The sequence below is a fragment of the Gekko japonicus genome, unplaced genomic scaffold, assembly GCF_001447785.1.
Source record: "Gekko japonicus isolate JY-2015 unplaced genomic scaffold, Gekko_japonicus_V1.1 scaffold3753, whole genome shotgun sequence".
Lineage (NCBI taxonomy): Eukaryota > Metazoa > Chordata > Lepidosauria > Squamata > Gekkonidae > Gekko > Gekko japonicus.
The window spans coordinates 44973-66908 of record NW_015164311.1 but is presented as its reverse complement, the minus strand read 5'-3'; the positions used below and the strand labels follow the sequence as shown (position 1 = coordinate 66908).

The 21936-nt window shown below is 44.3% G+C and overlaps 1 protein-coding gene across 1 annotated transcript in view; it reads left to right on the top strand.

The window, feature by feature from the left end:
* The window catches only part of LOC107108397 (protein FAM78B), a 31369-nt gene extending 9716 nt beyond the window's left edge, over window positions 1-21653 (top strand). Inside the window, exon 2 of the mRNA XM_015408827.1 lies at window positions 21131-21653. Coding sequence (XP_015264313.1) covers window positions 21131-21653 — 523 coding nt within the window. The remainder of the gene's footprint in view (window positions 1-21130) is intronic.
* Window positions 21654-21936: the final 283 nt, after the last annotated feature.

Here is a 21936-nt window from a genome sequence, read left to right as displayed (position 1 = left end):
CACAGGGTTCTGATGAAGGAAAAAAAATGGAGGAGAGGAGAGTGATGTAAGCCACCTTGGGTCCCCATTGGGGAGAAAGGCAGGGTATAAATGAATTAACTAAATAAATAGTCCATATACAAACGAGTACCTGTGATGACTATGCCAGTGTCTGAAACAGTGGGGCATTCCAGGCTGCCAGTCTGTATGCTTTAACTGGAAGGCTCCTAGCCCAAGGTGGCCACATAAGCTTCATAGACAAAAATTTGAACGTGGGGCTCACATGCAGCTGCCTTGCATTAGCCCATTGGTTCATCAGTTTTGTGTATTCAGATTGAGAGCCAGTTTGGTATAGTGGTTAGGAGCGCAGACTCTAATCTGGGAGAATCGGGTTTGATTCCCCACTCCTCCACATGCAGCTGCTGGTGTGATCATGGGAGAGTCATAAGTTCTTTCAAAGCTGTTCTTTCAAAGGCAGTTCTCGAAAGAGCTGTCTCAGCCCCACCTACCTCACAGGGTGTCTGTTGTAGGGAGTGGAAGGGGATTGTAAACCGCTCTGAGCCTCTTTCTGGTAGTAAAGGGTGGAGTATAAATACAACCTCCTTCTCCTCTTCCTCTTCTTCTTGTCTTCTCTCTGGGGTCTTAGGTATCTTACAAGTCATTTACTCCTCAATTTTTTTAAAAAAAATTGATATGCCAGGGATTGAACCTGGGACCCTTTGCATGCCAAGCAGATAGTTTGCCACCAAGCCATGGTTCCTCCCCGAGTCCTGTTTTTGCACCCTAACCATTCTGCATGCCAGCTCTCATACCACACTAAATCTGGTCATAGCATGAATAGCCAAGGCTCCGTTTGTCCCTGTGTGTGATAGAAATTCTTTCTCTCATTCATTTGCGGATTTTTTATATTCCTCAACAGGATCTGAAGATAACTGCCTGAGTGTAAACTGTGGTGTTGGAGGGTAAACTGTGGTGCCTCCTGTTGGTAGTCCGACTTCTCCACAGTGACAACAGACCCTCCTTTGTGAGCCTCTTCGATAATGACATAAGAATTGCTTTTTAGGGCTGCTTATTGCTCCCTCCGGTTCTACGTGGCTGAGCTTGTGTTGCAAGCGTTAATTACTTCAGCCTCAGCACAGCGATGAAAGCATTCTACCTAAAAACCCAGGGACTCTCTTGCCCCCTCCTTTCACCACTGAGGTTGACAGGAACTGCTTTCCAGGAACTCCAGAGGGCAGGGAAGCCGTTTCCATCTGGCTACATTTTGTGGTAGCGCCTGGTGCTTTGGGAGTACTATTTAGAAGAAGCACTCACCAGAGGAACTCCTACAAAATGTGTGTCCTTTCTTTTTGAAGCATTAACACCAATGATTACTGTACTTTCTCTGGGAGACTGTCTAACTAGGGGAGTTTAATGTAACTTGGACATTTATACTCCACTTTTCTCCCCAGTGGGGACCCAAAACAACTAGGGATGCCAGGTCTTAACTGGCAGCCGGTGGGAGGATCTTTGGGCCTCTCTGGGATCTTCTTCCACACACTCTAGTTTTTGGGCAAAAGAACTCTGTGGTTTATAGCTGATTTTATCATAGAGTTTTGCCCAAAAACTAGAGCATCACCCCCGACGGTGGCGACGTGATGATTTCACTTCTGGGTGACATCATCACATTGCCGCTGGGCCAGTTGGGGGTGGGATTTCCCCCTGGCCGGCGGCAGGGAAGCACCCCGCAAAAGTTGGTGTTCTCCCACTCCCGACGGGGGTCTGGCAACCCTAAAGACAGCTTATGTCTATGTGGAAGGGATGTGGCTCAGTGGTAGATTTATCTGCTTGGCATGCAAAAGGTCCCAGATTCAGTCCGTGGCATCTCCAGTTAGAATGGTCAGGTAATAGGTGACATGAAAGATCTCTGCCTGAGACTCAGAGAGTTGCTGCCAGTCTTGAGTAGAACCTGCTGATCTTGATAGACTGATAGTTTGATTCAGTGCAAGACAGCTTCCTGTGTTCCCGTGTGTATTGTTCTTCCCTCCTCCATTTTATCCTCACAACAACAAGTTAGGTTAGGCTGAGAGTATGTGATCGGCCTTAGGCCTCCCAGTGAGCTTCCATGGGAGAGTGGGAATTTGAACTTGGCTCCCTCCCAGGTCCTAATCTAACACTAACCATTACGCCACACTGGTTAAAGTCTATGTTAACCGTCTGTGAGATAGCTTTAATTGAACTAACCCTTTTTAAGAACTAATTGCTTCCATGATTTTGAGGCATTCACCTTTGTTTACTTTGGGAGAAGTCATTGCTTCGGCAGTCATTGAAAATCATCTTTTATCATTTGATGGATGGATTTTTTTATTTTATTTTTTGCTTAACCATTTGTTTGAAGAATAAATTTCTTACCGTGATTGAAAGAACTAATTTTTGTAGCTGATCGACAGCAGTTGCCTCCTAGGGCAGGCTTTTACATTGCAAAGGTTCTTTAATTCTGCTGTAATTTGCACTGTGAGAACATGTGAACAAGAAGAAGAGAAGAGATTGGATTTATACCCCGCCCAAACTCCTTTCCCTTCCCCTCCCCACAACAGACACCCTGTGAGGTGGGTGGGGCTGAGAGAGCTCTGACACAAACTGCTCTTTCAGGAACAGCTGTGCCAGAACTTGTGACTGACCCAAGGTCACATCAGCCAGGTGCAAGTGGAGGAGTGGGGAATCAAACCCGGTTCTCCCAGATTAGAGTCCGCATACTGGAAGTGACATCAGTCCACTCTAGGAATTACAGAGGTTTTTGAAAAAAAAATTATTGCTAATTTAAAAGAGGTAATCACCTCTGTAGATCTGTAGATATCAGATGATAGCAAGGGAGGGTGATTGGATCACCATCATTTAAACCAAGCCAAGAAATAATTTCTTTTGGAAATCAGTGTAAGGAGGATAGACACACGAACACATGAATCAGACCATTGGTCCATTACAGTCAGTATTGTCTACTCAGGCTGGCAGCAGCTCTCCGGGGTCTTGGGCAGGGGTCTTTCACATTACCTACTGCCAGATTCTTTAAATTGAGATATTGGGGGCTGAACTTGGGACCTTCTGAATGCCAAGCAGGTGCTCTCCCACTGAGCCAAGGCCACCCCCCGCCAATATTCTTTTCTTGGCTGCAAGATTTTTTTTTAGCAGGTTCTGGATCCACACTCTCCTGGATTCACATGAAGCTGCTTTATACTGAATCAGACCCTTGGGCCATCAAGGTCAGCACTGTCTACTCTGACTGGCAGCGGCTCTCCAGGTTTTCGTGCAGAGGTCTTTCACATCACCTCCTGTCTGATCCTTTTAACTGGAGATGCTGGGGTTCGAACCTAGGACTTTCTGCATGCCGAGCAGGTGCTCTGCCACTGAGCCACAGGGGAACGTTGTTTAAAATGTTCAAACGATAAGAGAAAATAGAGAAAAGAATGTTTAAACTCTTAAGGAGAGACTAGGTTATCATTCCTCCATGTTTCTGTTATTTCCTACAAGACTTTGATTAGGCAGGCTGAAGGGAGGCTTAGGCTGCGGTTGCCCACCCTAAATAATCCACTTTCAATCCACTTCCAGTGCACTTTCCAACTGGATTTTGCCGGTTCACACAGTAAAATCCAGTTTGAAAGTGGATTATTTAGTGTGTGTGACCGCAGCCTTAGTACCCTGGGACGCTGCATTTTGATCTATATGGTAGATCACCTTTTCCTTTCGAAAGATCTTCTGTTAGGAGTCTTCCTTCTCAAGGTATGCACAGCAGTGAAGTTTTTGGCACGGCTCAGCGGGCCACAGCTCTTTGGCGTCTAGGATCTTAAACTTCTTGATAACAAAGTAATGCTAGAATTGGATCTTTTAGAGCCGTTGTTGCTAGTAAGGCTTACGAAGGAGCCATTTTGGGACAGCTGTGTGGTCTGGACTCCTGAAGAGTGAGGGATTGTGGAGGAATCTGTATTCCCCAACCCCCAATTTTTCTCCAAACTCTGTATGTGGAAAGGGGAAGTGTCATCAAGCAGCCTACTTTATGGTGATCCAGTAGGGTTTTCAAGGCAAGAGACGAACAGAGGTGGTTGGCCATTGTCTGCCTCTGTGTACCAACCGTGGACTTACTTGGTGGTCTCCCATCCGAATACTAACAAGCAGGGCTATTTTTGGGCAGGAACGCACAGGAATGGAGTTCCGGCTGGCTCCCGAGTTGGTCACGCCCAGCAGGAACTCATTAGCATAATAGGCCACACCCAACAGCAGAAACTGATTAGGACTGGCTACATTAGGGGTGTGTTGCCTAACATGCAAAGGAGTTCCTGCTATAAAAAAGCCCTGGGTTTTGACAACAAACAAGGTAAACAGAATAAGAAGCAAAAGGTGAGTGTGTCCGGATGACCACACTTCTGTGAACATGGGGTGTGTGGCCTAATAGGCTAATGAGCTGTGCTGTCAGGGGTGTGTCCTAATAAGCAAATGAATTTCTGCTGTTGGGTGTGGCCTATTATGCTAATGAGTTCCTGCTGGGCTTTTTCTACAAAAAAAGCCCTGCTAACAAGGGCTGACCACTTTGGCTTCTGAGACATTACGAGATCAGGCCAGCCTGGGCTATTGAGGTCAGGGCAAACTCTGCCATACAGGAGGGAAAAATAAGAATACTTCTCAATAGTATTTATTTATTAAATTTCTATCCCGCCAGAGCGACTCAGGGTGGCTTACACACAATAAAACCAGCATAAATATATACATAAAATACAATTCAATAAAATTCCAAATGAATACAGTTAAAACCATTTAGATGTGGCGGTATCATGTAATAAAGTGCAAGTGCAGCACAGCCAATGAAATCATTCTTACTGAAATGCCTGGCGAAAAAGCTCCATTTTCATGGCCCTGAATGAGTTCTTAAAGGCTTAGCCAGGACAATTTCACATTACGTTTCTATTCTCCGCCCCCATTGACTGATCCAATTGCCTCAACGATTTTGGGCTTCTGAAGGACCATTGTTACAGTGTGTATTCAAGGAGATATGGATTTATTAGACAGTGTGAATGTGATCCGTCCCATAATTCAGGAGAGATCCATACTAGAATAGCCTCGAGCCTAAGGAAGAAAATCTGTCTTTTGCCACCTGTGCCAGCATAGGTTTTGCATCCATATTAAGGAATGCTTCCCCCGCCGTCCAGTCTGGGCTGTGACCCAGACCCAAGTCTCTGAAGGGATCGGTTGATGAGATACCTCTGAAAGTTTGGAAGGAATCCTGAGAATCTAGATAGACTGAAACCAGAAACAAAACACACAAGGTCTGGGAATGATGCGACGATCTGGGCAGGAGAATGAGTAAACCCCAGCAGTCAAAATAATGCCTAACATTAAGTAATAGCCTGGTAAAAGGAGCTAAATATTCCACTCAGCCGCAGTCTGTGCAATGTACTTCACTGGTGGGAGCAGGCAAGAGGCCAAAAGTGCAGCAAAACACAGAAGCAGTGGTTACCTGTCCATCTAGGTCCAAGCAGGGGGTCCCAAAGCAGGGGTCCAGTGGCATAGGCAGTAAGCTACAACACAGAGGTAACCTTAGGGTTGTCAGGTCGCCCCTGGCAGGAGATGGGGGAGTTAGGATTGTCAGACCCAGGTTGGGAAATTCCTGGAGATTTGGCAATGGATCAAGAACCAGAAAGAATAGTTACAGATTATAAGGCCAGTTAATAGCGTTCCGTGCGCCTCAGCGTCTAGTCATGCTGACCACATGACCATGGAGAAGTCTTCGGACAGCGCTTCGGACAGGCTTGGAAACGGAGATGAGCACCGCACCCCTAGAGTTGGGTTCGACTGGCTTTCGAGCAAGGAAAACCTTTACCTTACTAAAAACGATATGTATAACCTGAATATTATCAAAAATACATGTATTATCAAATAGTTAAAAACATTTATGGACCGAATTGTAGCCTCATTACAGAATAAAAGCCTACAATGTGCGAACTAATGGGAACTATTCTGACCTGACACGTTTCGGCCCAAACAGGCCTTCGGTAGTCAAGCAATATTTGTACATATAGGCTCATGATACAATAGTAAGGCAATTACCAAGTTAATGTGGGACCAAAAATGGAGTTTTATAGTAGCAATCAATTGACTCTGGGCATAGGAAAATTTATGAGGCCTCCTGAAGTCTAGCCTTCTGTCACAGTCAGATGCATACATGCCGAATGGTGTTGCTATTGTATCCCTTCCAGTTTTGGTCCAGAAGATACAGGTGCACACACCATTTATGGTACATTGGCTCTGATTAGTTGTTTTTAACTATTTGATAATAAATGCATGTATTTTTGATAAAATTCAGGCTATACATATTGTGTTTAGTAATTGGCCCTATAATTTGTTTGTAATTAACCTTTCTGGTTCTTGATTCAGTCTTTGTTGTTGTTTGGTTCCCCCCCCCCTTTTTTCCCTCTTCTCTCAGATTTGGGGATGGAACCTAGGGAGAACAAGGACCTCAGTGGGGTACAATGCTGTAGACTCCACTTTCCAAAGTATCCATTTTCTCAAGGGGAACTGATCTCTGTAGTCTGAGCTGTAATCCCCGGGTTCCACAGGTCCGACCTGGAGGCTGGCGGCATGCCTAGGTAATCTGAAAGGGGAAAGAGCAGCAGAGGCTAAATCCTCTAATCTAAAAGCATGCAGGGAGGCAGAGACATGTGGTTGGGGATCTAAGCAGAAAGCTTCTGTGGCCTTTCAGAGGGTGAAGCTAGTGACGAGCAAACATTTGGAGCGGATTGTGGCTCCTGTTATAGGAGAAGTAGTTGGAGTCAACCATGAAAGACCCTTTTCTTTCCGGGCTTGGTAAGGGGGCCAAGGTTAGGAGCTGGTCAGATGATTTGCCTGACTGGGTAAGGGATGGTAGTGGTGCAGTATTCTGGGAAACATTCCAAATATGGAGTCAAAGAGGAGGTCTGGCCTCCTGGCAGGTAAGAGGGAATATGTTGAGTAGGGTTGCCAGGCAATCCCCTCCTGAAACCTTGCCACCACTTGGGAGGCTGCTGGGGGAGAGGTAAAGGGAAAAAAATGCTGTTGGCACAATGGCATGATGTCATTTTGGCGGTGAATACAGAAGTGGCATGTTACTCTAGGGTTCAGCGGAAACTCTATGGTAAACCCATGGAGTTTCCACTGCATTCCTGAGCAGTGTGGCATCACTTCTGGGTTCTGCCTGGAAATGACATCATGCTGGCGCCCCGCATGTCCATCCCCCAGCCTCCTGCAGGGTGTCAGCCACTGCCTGGCAACCCTTGTTCGGAGTCAGTCTTGGTCTGGTTGGCGACTATAGCTTTGGCAGGCAATTCCCAACATCTTTATGAGATCTATCTGGGGCATGACAGAGCTTTATTCTTTGAGGAAATGCTAAAGCAACAGGTTCTTTGTGTGAATCAAAAGTACCCGCATTGATTGCCGAGGGGCCTTGCCAAATGGTCAGATTGCCTGCTGCTGAGTGAGGCTTCTCCCTGGCATAGCTGAGGGTGTGGGCAATGAGGTACAGGTGTGGTCCTGCTTGTGGATTTTGTTGCATAAACGACCCTGGTCCCAGCATGGGGCAGTGCTGCTGCCTTCTTGTGATGGAATGCCGGGCCCAGCCCCTTAAGCATATAGCCAAAATCGAAATGTAAAACAAGCACATACAAAAACACATTTAAAGCACTTGGTATTTCCAATTAACTAGCGTGAATCTCTACCCAAAAAGAAACCCAGGTCTGTGGCACATTTTAAGATTTAAAAGGTTTTATTCCAGCCTCAGTTTTCATGGAATGGAGCCCACTTCCTTAAAGGCAACGCGTGGATCCTCACTATGTTGACATTTTTGTAGGGGGTGCGGAAAGGGGAAAAAAGCAGGGTCAAAGGGTCTTGAAATTCAGAAAGTACAGGGTGAAATGTAATTATGTAAAAGTCAAGCCTAATAAAGAGGAACGCAAAGATCATGTTCGAATTTTGCTAAGCTAGTTAACACCTATAATGAAGGGTAGGTTCCAGATGCTAGAAAAGAATTGAACGTTTGAAATTGCTTTAACAATATCAGGATTTTCATTAACATAGAAGAAGAAGGTTGACTGTCTTTCAACCAATGTATCTGATTGTGAGTAAGCTTCTCATTTATGATGTATGAAGTTAAATGCCTTCAGTTTTTCCTCCCACGCTGTCGTGTTCCGGGATTCAAAACAAAGGCTTAAGGTTACTTTCCCAGTCCTGAGCAATTTGTAATCTTGTGGAAGACATCAGGCAAAATATCTGTTTTTTTATGGAGCAATTTTTTAATTTCGTTCTTGAAATATCCCTAATAACAATAGAGGCAGATCCAGGTTTATATTCTGTTTGAATTATCTTAGTGAGATTCTTATGAATCTGAATCTAATATCTAGCATGGATCATAAGAACATAAGAGAAGCCATGTTAGACTAGGCCAGTGGCCCGTCCAGTCCAACACTCTGTGTCACATAGTGGCCAGAACCAGGGCTATTTTGGGACAGGAACGCACAGGAACAGAGTTCCGGCTGGCTCCCAAGTTGGCCACACCCAGCAGGAACTCATTAGCATAATAGGCCACACCCAACAGCAGAAACTCATTAGGATTGGCTACATTAGGGGTGTGTGGCCTAACATGCAAAGGAGTTCCTGCTACAAAAAAGCCATGGGTTTGGACAACAAACAAGGTAAACAGAATAAGAAGCAAAAGGTGGGTGTGGCTGGATGACCACACTTCTGGTAACATGTGGGTGCGGCCTAATGCGCTAATGAGCTGTGCTGTCAGGGGTGTGGCCTAATATGCTAATGAGTTTCTGCTGTTGGGTGTGGCCTGTTATGCTAATGAGTTCCTGCTGGGCTTTTTCTACAAAAAGAGCCCTGGCCAGAACCCAGATGCCATCACGAGGTCCACCAGTGGAGCCAGAACTCCAGAAACCCTTCCACCGTTGCCCACCCCCAAGTAACAAGAATACAGAGTGTCACTGCTCCAGACATAGTGTTCCCTCTATACCTTGTGGCTAATAGCTACTGATGGACCTCTGCTCCATATGTTTATCCAATCCCCTCTTGAAGCTGTCTGTGCTTGTAGCCGCCACCACTTCCCACTGCAGTGAATTCCATGTGTTAATTACTCTTAATATGTTCCTTGCAATGGATTGCCCCTCCAGCAATTTAAGGGACCAGGACAGCCAAAATATAATGTAGTTTTACTCTGAGTTGGGAAATTCCTGGAGGTTTGGGAGTAGAGACTGGAGATGGTGGGGTTTGGGGAGGAGAAGGACCTCAGTGGGGTATAATGCCATAGAATCCACCCTGCAAAGCAGCCATTTCTCCAGGAGAACTGATGTCCATAGTCTGCGTTTCCAGGAGATCTCCAGGTTGGCAACCCTATTACATACTTGTTATTTGTAATAAAATTTCCATCCTGTTAGCCACCATTGGTTTAAATGTTGGCTTAATCTAAATTGAATTCCAAACCTTATAGGGACTATCACCATCCCACTGGTCCCATTAAGGTCACCGTCCCATTGTTCTTTTAAAACAGATCTAAAAGCACCATAGAGGTGAGAAAGTAGAATTTTGTTAATTCCAGAGATGGGAACCTTTAGCTCTTTTTCTCAACTCTAGGACTTGACATTCAGCTGGACTAAGGGAGCTGCTATAAGATTGTTGGGATTCTAATACAGTGGATGCAGATGGCATCGAATGACATTTTCTGCCCTGCAGTACGGAAATAATTTTTTCTGCACTAAAAGGGTGCCCTAATTAAACCAATCTTTTAAGTTGGTAGAATCCATGTTTATAGTAACTGAACACTTTCCAGTTATTGTTACTGTAAAAGAGGAGGTTTTTTTCCCCCCATGAATGGAATCAGAGGTGATATTTTGGGGTATTCCAAATTTTCCAGATATGTCGAAGCTTTACTTAAAGACTTGTAAGCCAACTCAGTATTATAGAAAGGTTTTGGTTTATTTTTAAAAATCTTGTCCTTTTTGTGGCACTGCCCAAATCTTGTTTCTATGGCTGGGATTGGTGTGTGTGTGTGTGTGTGTTTTTCCAGGGCAAGAGAACTGTAACAGTGCCCGTGCCTCAGTCACGCACCTTTCCTGCCAGCCCCTTATAAGAGGGTTGTATGTACAACCTCGGTGTGCCCATAAAGTAACAGAAACCACACCTGCAAAACAAAAATCCTGAGAAGTCGGGTGTTTTTTTAAAAATAAATTTATTTTCATTTTCAATCAAGAATATTTTCGTTTAAACAGTTATACATTTCTTTAAATAAAATTCATATTACTGTTTAAACAGTTATACATTTCTTTAAATAAAATTCATATTACTTCTTTAACATAAAATAAAATAATCTTATTTAACATATTTTCGAGTCTAGTCCATCTTCTTTATCTTCAGCCAATCATAAATTACTTTCCATCTTTTCCAAAATAGCTTGTCTGGTTTATTTTGCAGTATTATACTTAGTTTATCCATTTCTGCTACTTCTAATATCTTATATTTAAGCTCTTTTATAGAAGGTATGATTTTTTATTTCCAACGTTTCACGATAAGTATTATATAGGTAAAATCTTTTATTTTATCCAGTATCATGTTAAGTAAATAGATCTCTGGTGTTAAAGGGATATTTATTTTTAGTATATCTAAGAATATCTTATGAATTTTTTCCAGAAAATTTGAATTTTATCACATCTCCACCATATGTGGAGATATGATCCTACATTTCTTTTACATCTCCAGCAAATATTGGATGATCTAGGGAAGTATTTTGCTATTTTGTCAGGAGTCCAATGCCATCTATAAAATAATTTATATATGTTCTCCTTGTATGGAGTCGCTTTCATATATTTAAGGGCTTTCCAAGTCAGGTTTTTTGAGGGATTAAGCCATAACATGTTGACTGCATCACCTCTCCCCCCACAATTCATCGTAACTTTTAGGTTGACTCTCATTCCAATCATGGTTGACAATCTCCCCCACACGCTTCACATCCAACACACATCTAGATTCTAGAAAGCCAGCATGGGCTGAGTGACCTTCTAAATTGCTTGCATCCATTAAACAAGTATTTGTAAATCAGTCAGTGGAAACATTTCTGTTTCATTGTTTTCATTGTTTCATCCATACCTACTTGTTTAATGGATGCGAGCGATCTAGAAGAGATCTTCAGTTCTGAAAAATCTTGTAATGAACATTGTATTTCTAGTGCTATCTTGTTTTGTTGCTTTGAGTGGGGGAAACCTGCAGCTTAATGCATATCCCTTGACAATGGATGTTGCTCAAGTGTGTATAAATTCATCCGAATACATCAAATGTTTCTACAAGATATGTGATGAAAGTTATTGTATTGTATAATTCATGTTAGAAAGTGTTTCGTAGAGAGCTGTATGATGTTTGATGGTCTGTTTTCAGTGTAATTTGGTTTATAGTGGTAACTTCAGCAAGCAGCTACTAAAAATTGAATATAGAACAGGATTCTCTGTGGATCATTTCAGGGAGAGGTTGGGAAACCTGAATTTTATGATTATGTTACTTGGTGTAAAGCCCATTGACATGTATTCTGAAAAAACACCAAGATCTTTGAGAGCAAAGCATCATGCTGAAAACATCTCAAAGTCAGTGCTGAAGCAGTGATTGGCTCACTGGTAGAGCATCTGCTTTGCCTGCAGAAGGACCAGAGTTCAATTCCCAATGTATCCAGTAAATAAGGTAAACAACTTCTTCCTGATACACGCACGGGCACTGCAATGATGTCACCCGGAAGTGACGTCATCACATTGGGCATGTCACCGGCTGATGCTCTAGCAATCAGCCTGGAAACACTATGGTACCACAGAGTTTTCAGGCTGATTGCTAGAGCGTCAGCCGGCGATGTGCCCAACGTGATGATGTCACCTCCGAGTGACGTCATAGTGCTGGGCACGTTGAGGGTGGGGTTCCCCCCGCCAGCCTTTTTCGGACCAGCGGATTGGGGACCCTTTTGAGTGGGGAAACCTCCACCCTCCCGGGGGGACCTCGCAACCCTACAGTCCAGGTAGACAGACCTTGATAGACCAAGGGTCTGGCCCCATATGAGGCAGTTTGGCATGTTCTTGGGGTTTTTTGGTGGGTGTGTTTGTTTTTAGCAAACACAAGCTGCTTTTAATCAAAGTAAGTCTTGCTGCTGAGGTCCATGAAGAACGGAAGCATCTTGTGTGCGTTCTCATCTTGCCCTCTTTAAAGTAACTGAGGCTATATTTCACAATTTCAGTAGGTTACTGAGAAATGAATGGTGGGAAAGCCCTGAGGAATGGTTTGCTGGTGTGGAGAATTGGCTGTCAACAGCAGAGCATCACCATGTACTTCATGTGACAGCTTTTAAAGTCTGGCACAAAGCGATATTTGTCTTGTTTGTTTATAAGATGTCATTTGGTGTGCTTCACTTCCCTGCTGGGAAACCTTGCATGTTTACTCCTTCATATCGTACTTAGGTTTTGTGAAGGCCCCAGGGAAACTGGGAGGGTGGAACCTTCCGTCTCCTTTTTTAAAGAATTTAAGAAGCCTGTAAACTACTCCTGTGAAATAGTTTCTCTTTTGAAATAAATGCTTTTTAAGACCAGGTTTAGCTAGAGTTGTCAACTCTGGCTTGGGAAATTCCTGGAGATTTGGTGCCAGGGGAGGGTGGAGTTTGGGGGGCATCGACCATCTTAGTCGCCTTCCTCTGACATGTGTGGCCAATTCGCAGATTACCAAGGCCTTGGGTCTCTCATACCTTAGATTGACAGATGCGGTCTGCACTGGCCATTTTGTTGTTGTTGTTGTTGTTGTTGTTGTTCAGTCACACAGTCGAGTCCGACTCTTCGCGACCCCATAGACCAGCTCCCGCCAGGCCCTCCTGTCTTCCGCCGTCCTCTGAAGTTGGCTCAATTTCATGTTCGTTGCATCGATGACACTGTCTAACCATCTCATCCTTTGCCGTCCCCGTCTTCTTTGACCTTCAATCTTTCCCATACTTGGAATTTAATTCCCAGGTCTGTACGGGCCGCTGTTTGACCCACTGGAGAGCCTTACATGGAGCCATCAGTACACGCAAGTTTCCTCCATGTGCACGATTCTCCAGTGGGGCAAACAGTGGCTCCTTGGAACTGTTTCAAGTTGGGAAAACCATGCGTGGGAGAGACTTAAGTCCCCCTGTCCCCATGGTCCTGATCCAAATTGGCCTCCAGTGCACCTGGGAGTTATGTTGTAAGCATAGAACTCCCAGAGCACATCTGCTCAAAAGGACCCATGGGCCCATGGAAGGACTTTGTGACATGTGACTCAGCCCTGCCCTGGCCCCATTCCCATATGATTGCTAGGAATATCTTGTTTGGCCAAGGAGGGAGGGCATTTAAAGGAACGTACTGCTAGACAAGTGTTGGAAGTAGGGCTTTCAGAGAAAGGTGTTAAGAACATAAGAAGCTGGATCAGATCAGTGGTCCATCTAGTTCAGCATCCTGTCTCACAGTGGTCAACCAGTTCCTCTGGGGGCCCCAACAACAATGTATAGAGGCCGAGGCCTTCCCCGATGTTGCCTCCTGGCTCTGGGATTCAGAGGCTTAGTGTCTCTGAATGTGGAGGTTCCCCTCAGTCACCATGGCTAGTAGCTTGTAATTGGAAGCTGGGCTTTTCAACCGAAGCACATGATTCAGCATCAAAAGCCATAATGAAAGAATATGAGTCTCTAGCAAAGCATTATGTATTCTCTGCTTTCTTATAACAGAAACCAGATTTAACATGACACATTTCTGTCCGTTGGCTGTGCACAAGTCATGCTTCACCCGCTGTTAATTCCAGCCAGCTGGAATGACTAAGCATCTAATTGCTGGCTCTCAAGCTCAAAATAGTGAGAAATTTTGCACAGTGAGATCAAAAAGACTATGAAATGCAAGCAGTGCAAACCTGTGTGTCACTTCTGTGTAAATCTCAAACGTGTTTGCAAGATTAATACAGCAACCATGGTGGGGTAGTTTGTATTTTCTGTAATTTTGCTAAGCTAATTTAACTCCTGTAGCTTGTGGGGAGAGGGAAGCATAGTTTGTATTTAGAATGAGAGTGCTGGATCAGAAAGCGATGGATACAATTGAACTTCCTGACCACATCCATTCTTGAGAATGGCTTTTTAGTTGAAGGATGGTGACGTGTTTAGATTAGATTAGATTTTTTTGGCCGCCCTTCCCTGCTTGCACGGGGCTCAGGGTGGTTCACAACAATTTAATTCAGTAAAGTGTAAAATGGGTTAAAACCATAACAACTCAATATTTAAAACATTCACCCATTTAAACATTTCAAAACATTAAAAACAAGATGGCGGTGCTAGCATTCAGTCATGGGGGGGGGAGTGCCAGGCAGGTGTAAGGAACCGTTGCTGGCCTCAGCCAAAGGCATAGAGAAACATCTCTGCTTTATATGCCCTGCAAAACTTTCATAGATCAGAGAGGGCACGGATGTCACTCGGCAGAGAGTTCTACCAGGCTGGGGCCAGGGCAGGAAAGGCCCTGGGCCTGGTTGAGACCAGGCGGATATCTTTGGGGCCAGGGACCACCAGAATGTTCTTATCCGCTGATCTTAATGCCCTTTGGGGGACATACTGGGAGAGGTGGTCCCGAAGGTACTTTCACGGTGGCAGTGGTGTCCTCCCGTGAGTTTGGGGCCCTTTGAATTGTCAGATATATCTATTGTGTAGACATTGTCCTATGTAGGCTGCTCAAGGGCATTTTTGAGTGATAATGGCATACCTCGTGTTTGAGGAGCTCTCCCAGGAATCCCACATAAGATGCCTTGGGTTTCATCCTGGAAAAAAACGTGGGATTGAAATGGAAGTAAATAAATTATACGTGGTTGGCTTTATTTCAGGTAGATCCCATAATAGTGTTACCTAAATGAATGTGGGACAGAGTTGGCATCTGGGTTCATGGACTCTGGTGCTTGGGGCTGCACCTTTGATTTCACTCTCATGTCCAGATTCCTTAATTCCATTTCCATCTGTTAATGGGAAATTAATAGCTTTTTTTAAAAAAAAATGAGGTTTTTTTGCAAAGGTATCTTAGTCCTGGGCATACTTTACGGGGAGCGCATGACATAAGGAAGCACAGGACAGTGTGAATCTGAACAGACTTTGCAGGCATCGAAAGGTGGACAACGTAGTTGCTTTTTAATATTTGAAATGTTTCAGTATTCGCCACCTTGGGGACTATGGATTGGGAGGAAAGGTGGCATAGACATGTTTTAAATATTTTTTTAAAACTTAATTGAGCTCGCAGCACAATCCTGTGCACATCTACTCAGAATCAAGTCTCGCTTTGTTCACTGTGGTTATTCTAAGGTGAGCGTGTTTAGGATTACGGCCTCAGTCTGGGTGGCTGTTGTGAGGTGAGAGGAGGAAGCTCACACTGAAGATGTATTTAACTGAGTCACGAGCATTTTTAAAGCTCACCGTAATGCAGTTAGATGGTCTTTGTGTGAGCCATGAGGTAGCTAATCTTGGGCGCCTTTTCTGGTAATTTTGTTGGGCTTTCCTCGAGGCATACTCTGCAGCCCCTCTGTAGTCCTGGCACGGTGCCACCAGGCTCTTGCAGTGATTAAAAACAGCTATTAATTCAGACGAAGCTGAGCACAGCTTACATATGTGTTTTTGCCTGGGAAACACCGGCTGCCGCCTGGGGCTGTCTTGGAGAGCAAACGCCTGACCCAATTCCTTGCGTTCAGTGAGCAGATCGGATTATTTTTGAACCAATTTCAGAGTGCCAGGGAACGTCTGAGCAAATTGGTTTTGTCACCTTGGCCGGAAAAGATTAAACTGAGAGAGACTAGCCTGGGAACAAATGTAGGCTATCCTGAGACGAGCGTTTACCGGTAGCAAGGGTGCCATGCCAGTTCAACCTGTACTTCCTTGTGAGCCAATGGCATACAGTTTGGTGTAGTGGTTAAATGGGCGAACTCTAATCTGGGAGAAGCGGGTTTGATCCCCCACTCCTCCACTTGCAGCTGCTGGATGACCTTGGGCAGCCATAGTTCTGTCAGCTGTCCTTGAATGGGCAGTTCTGGAAAGAGCTCTCTCAGCCCCACCTACATCACAGGGTGTCTGTTGTGGGGAGAGGGAGGGAAAGGAGTTTGTAAGCTGCTCTGAGACTCCGAGTGAAGGGCGGGATATAAAGCCAAACTCTTCTCTTCTTCTACTTACCTACTGTTTGCACCTGACTGCTTTAAAGAATCACACTACTGAAGAATATACTACCACCAAAATAACAGCCCAGAGGTACACTAATAAATTAAAAAAGGCTGACACAAAGCGCTATTCCATGTATAATCAACAAGTTATCAGATTCCATACAATGACAATTCTTGGTTGTATTTTACAGATACAAAATCACTAGAAGATTGAAGCAGGTTGACGAAAATCTCCAGAGTTTGTTTCCGTTTCGTTTACGACTTCATCTGAACAAGATCTACATCTTACAAAAATAATATCAACATTAATATACCAATAAATACTTTTAATTTTTATATAATTTTAGATTTTTAATAAAAATTGAAAGTTAAATAATTATATATATATATATATATTAAATTAAAAAATTGAAAGTTAGTTAATAGTGCCTTGTGTCAGCCTTTTTTGATTTATTAAAGAATCACACTAACTTGGTCCTTTTGACTTGGAGTCTGGATACTTACACTGAATCAAGCTGGTGTGGTTGCTGTGTAATATATTGAGTGGCGCTGGTGGAAAGTGCGGTCGAGTCGCAGTCAACTTATGGTGACCCCGTAGGATTTCCAAGGCTAGAGACATTCAGGGGTGGTTTGCCATTGTCTGGCTTTGCATAGCACCCTGTGTATTCCTCTGAAGTCTCCCATCCAAGTACTAGTCAGGGTCGATCCTGCTTAGTTTCCGAGATCTGACGAGATCGGGCTAGCCTGGGCCGTGCAGGTCAGGGCAACAGTCGTCAGAACCAATGTTCCCTCTAAGATGTGGAGTCCTGTGAGCAAAAATCCAACTTTGTGAGCTACTGCCACTAAAACTGTGAGCGAGTGATTTGGCTACTGCATACATCAGTTTGCTTTGGAATCCATCCTTCCTGAGCTAAGACAAAAATGTGTGAGCCGGAGGCTAAAAAACTGTGCGCTAGCTCACACTAACTCATCTTAGAGGGAACATTGGTCAGAACTGCATGCATTCAATCGATGTGCTGTTTCGTTGGCCGTTTCCGCCAGGAGTCTCAAATTCTCTACATCATCTCACTTCCCATAACTCTTCTGCCCGTATATTTCTCTTCCTCCAGCTGTTCTGGAAATTCTGCTGCTTTTCTGTAGTACGGATCTGACGAGGATATTTGTGTTGTCTCGTAAAAGTGCACTCTGCCTCACACCGTTCCCCGGCTCACTGAGCCTCCCCTCCCATCTCATGCAGATCCTGTGATCCCCAATGTAGTCCTTTTTCAGTGGCTGAAAGTGACCTTCCCCTGTCCTTTTTCACTGGCAGAAAAGTTTGTTGGATCCAACCCAGTAATCACAAATACTCTCTGTTTGGTAGAACATAAGAGAAGCCAGTGTTGGATCGGGCCAATGGCCCATCCAGTCCAACACTCTGTCACACATTGGCCAAAAATACCAGATGCCATCAGGAAGTCCAGCAGTGGGGCCAGGACACTAGAAGCCCTCCCACTGTGCCCCCCCCCAAGCACCAAGAATGCAGTGCATCACTTGCCCCAAACTGAGAGTTCCTATCTATACCTTGTGGCTAATAGCCACTGATGGACCTCTGCTCCATATGCTTATTTAATTCCCTCTTGAAGCCGTCCGTGTTTGTAGCTGCCGCCACCTCCTGTGGCAGTGAATTCCATGTGTTAATCACTCTTTGCAGGCAGCAAAGTGCGCTGAAGCACCTCTTGCCAATTGAAAGAGCTCAGGAAAGACTGGAAACAAAGACTGGAAAGTGACAGTAGCTTTTAAGAGAGTTGAAAGTGCTTGGAAGAGAGGAACTACTCTCCGTGCCATGATGTGCGTGTTCTTTTCTTATTCCGCTGTCACCTGGCAACATTACGCATTGATTTCTTTCTAAAATGCACACACCACTTTTCTGTCTATTACATATTCAAAAGTGGATCACAAAAGGTGACAGCCAGCAGGCATGCAGATAAAAAGCCCGCAGGAGAATGGTGCATAACAGGCAAGCACCGAAGCCATGGATATAAAATATGAGGAATGCAGACACAAAATAGGCGGCGGGGAGCTATCAAAAACACGAGAAAACAGACTTTGCCTGATGCTTGAAGGATGGCTAAGGTGGTGCCAGGTGCACATCTTACAAGCTGGGGGCCACCACAGAAAAGGCCTTGTTTCTAGTAGAAGTTCTCCTCCATTCCAGCTTCACAGACGGTTGTCGAATGATGCTCTCCACAGCCAGGCAGATCCATAAAAATAAGTTGTTCCTATTCCCAAACCATTTAAATGCCAATTCCAGCATTTTGAATTCTGCCAGGAAACAGACTGGAGGGCAGTGAAGATCTTTGAGCCTGGGGAGAGAGAGGATTAACCACATCTTGATTAATAACCTGCCAGCTGTATTTTCGGACCTGTGGAAATTTCCAAAGGTTTTTCAAAGGCGGCCCCTTATACAACCCCACTGTAGTAGTCAAGGCTGGATGTTACTACACCATGAGTTACTATGGCAAGGACGATTCTCAGGTGGTTTACCCACTGTGGTTGGTAAGCAGTCTTCCAGTGCACATTAACCACAAGGTCGGTAGAGTTTTTTTCTGTTCCCCACGTCAGTTTTGATCAAGCCTATAGTTAACTCCTTTCCAGGTCGTAATAGAAGGATACTTTTGTCAATTATGCTGGCAGGAGATAATCAAAAGCTGACTGGGATGGTTGCCAAATTTGGTTGGTTGGCATACCAAACTAGGAAAGAGATAAAGTTCAGATAGGCCTAAACCTAACTTTTGATCATAATTTTGACTTTATTATTTCTGTATTTTAAAGTTTTTAGATCCTTATTTATAATTTTAGATGCCATTACATTTTATAATTTTACTGCTCTCTTAACTGTACTTACTTGTCTTCTACTATACTGGTCTATGACCGTAATAAACTTGATTGAAACTTGATTGATTAATAACCTGCCAGCTGTATTTTCAGACCTGTGGACATTTCCAAAGGTTTTTCAAAGGCGGCCCCTTATACAACCCCACTGTAGTAGTCAAGGCTGGATGTTACTACACCATGAGTCACTATGGCAAGGACGATTCTCAGGTGGTTGACCCACTGTGGTTGGTAAGCAGTCTTCCAGTGCACATTAACCACAAGGTCGGTAGAGGTTTTTTTCTGTTCCCCATGTCAGAGTGAAATTGTTCTCTTCACCACTCAGAGGTTTACTACACTCTTTTATACAGCCGCTAGAAAGCATTTGGGCCCTGACCTGGATAGCCCAGGCTAGCCCAGTCTCAATAAATCTTAGAAACTAAGCAGGGTCGGCGTTGGTCAGTACTTGGATGGGAAACCACCAAGGAATATCTGAGTCACTATGCAGAGGCAGGCAATGGCATTCCACCTCTGAACATCTCTTGCACTGAAAAACGTACATGGTCCCCATAAGTCGAGTGCGACTTGGCAGCCAAAAAAAAAGTATTTGGGGAGAGTAAAGCATAGCTAAAACAGTGTTTTAGAAAGCTTGCCTTAAAAAACGGCATTTCACACATCGTTCTAAAGAAGAAAATATTTCGTCAGAGGTGTTTCCTGTTTCTGTTCCTCCTCCCAGCCTTCACTTCTTTACATAGCGGGCAAGTTCAGTATGCTTCCTCTCTAGGAAGTTCTCCTTGGGTAGGAGAGTTCCAAAAACCATCAGTGGGAAGATGCTGTTTGCGTAAGTAGGCTGTTCAGTAACGAATGCAAGCTACTTAAATGGTATCTGCTATTGGGAATGTCGTAACATGTCCTGCTCCAATTCCTCTGGTATCTACAGGAGCCATACTCAGTTTTCTCAGGTCTGGGATTTATTTATTTATTTATTTATTTATTTATTTATTGTGGGGTCTGAACAAAGTCTCTGCGAGGCATGCCCAGGTCAAAATTCAGGCTCCCCAGGTCAAAGTTCAAGTTCTCACCGGGAGACAACGGGAGATTGGCAAGCAGGAGACAATCTTTGCTGAGTCTGCATGATACTGTTAAATAACTCAGAGAGAGCACGAGATCTGCAACATTTAAAGCAAGATAACTTGAGCTATGAGAAAAGAACATTCTGTGAACTACACTGTGCTTTTTAGCAGATAAGAAGACAGGTTCTCTTATGGATTAAAAATGGGTTACATGACAAGAAACAAAGAGTAGGAACAAACGTACAGTTCTCACAATGGAGGGAGGTAAGTAGTAGGGTCTCACAAGGATCGGTATTGGGGCTGGCACTATTTAATTTATTCATAAATGATCTGGAACTATATGTATTTATTTATTAGTTGAATTTATACTCCGTCCTTCCCGCCGAGGCAGGCTCAGGGTGGCTTACAAAGATAAAATATAAATAAACAGTGATAACATAGATAAAAGGAATTTAAAACAATCCATAATCTTAAAGTGCCAGCTAAATAGATATAATTAATTAAAAGATGGTGGTACAATCATTGATATCATCTACAATCTGCAGTGCTTCACAGCTCCTTGATTGTTATATGCACCAGGCCCTGGCACTAGATGTAAACAATGAAAACCAGGGAATGGGCTCTAATAACATTAATGATGGTATAGTTGGTGGCGGCGATATCTGTAATCCCAACCCAAAACCTCAGACCACCTTTGATTTTACTTTAGATATTAGCCCAGTTTTCTCCCTTGTCGGGGCCCAAAGTAGCTGACAACACCATTTCCTTCATTTTATCTTCACAAGAATTACCCTGGGGAGGTAGGTTAGAGTGAGGGCAAGAATGATTGGGCCAACCAGCCAGCTTCAGCAGTAGAGTGGCAATTCAAACCTGGATTCTGGTTCAGATCCTGTTTTTCCCCCTCCTTGCTTTCACCAATTTTGTTAATTTAAAAGGTGGTGGTGAAACTGAACACCTGATCTAGAGGAATCACGAGCTAGCTGGTACTCCTGTTTTTCTAATCTGCTTTCTGCTTTGTCCTCCGACAGGTCAAGCTGGGAACTCCCGGATTTGAGAGAAGGGCGAGTAAAAGCCATCAGTGACTCTGATGGCGTCAGCTACCCTTGGTATGGGAACACCACCGAAACAGTGACTTTAATTGGCCCCACCAACAAGATCTCCCGGTTCTCGGTCAGCATGAATGACAACTTCTATCCCAGCGTGACGTGGGCCGTCCCTGTGAGTGACAGCAATGTGCCGCTGCTCACCAGGATCAAACGGGACCAGAGCTTTACGACGTGGCTCGTAGCTATGAACATGACCACCAAGGAAAAAATCATCTTGCAGACTATAAAATGGAGGATGCGAGTGGACATTGAGGTGGACCCTTTGCAGCTCTTGGGCAAGCGTGCCCGGCTAGTGGGGAGAACTCAGCAGGAGCAGCCCAGAATTCTGAACAGAATGGAACCAATCCCGCCCAACGCACTAGTGAAACCTAATGCCAATGATGCCCAGGTCCTTATGTGGAGGCCCAAGCGAGGCCCGCCTTTGGTAGTAATACCACCCAAGTAGAGGGCATCGTTGACCATACAAGATGAGGGCTTTTGCTGCCGCCACTGGTGTGGATATCTGAGCCAAAGAAGACCTCTCAAATTTGCCTGCCTTTTGCAACCGCACGTGGGAAGAGAGCTTCTTCAAGAAAGCGTTAACTCGGCAGTGCGCCACAGGAAAATAGCTGGGCCTCTGGAAGGGAGGCCCTTTTGTGGTTGCAGATTTCAAGGGTATTCTTGTGGGAGAAAGGAAAATCTGTCTTAGTGAATCACGGCGATCAACAGAACGATCACTAGTGCCTGTG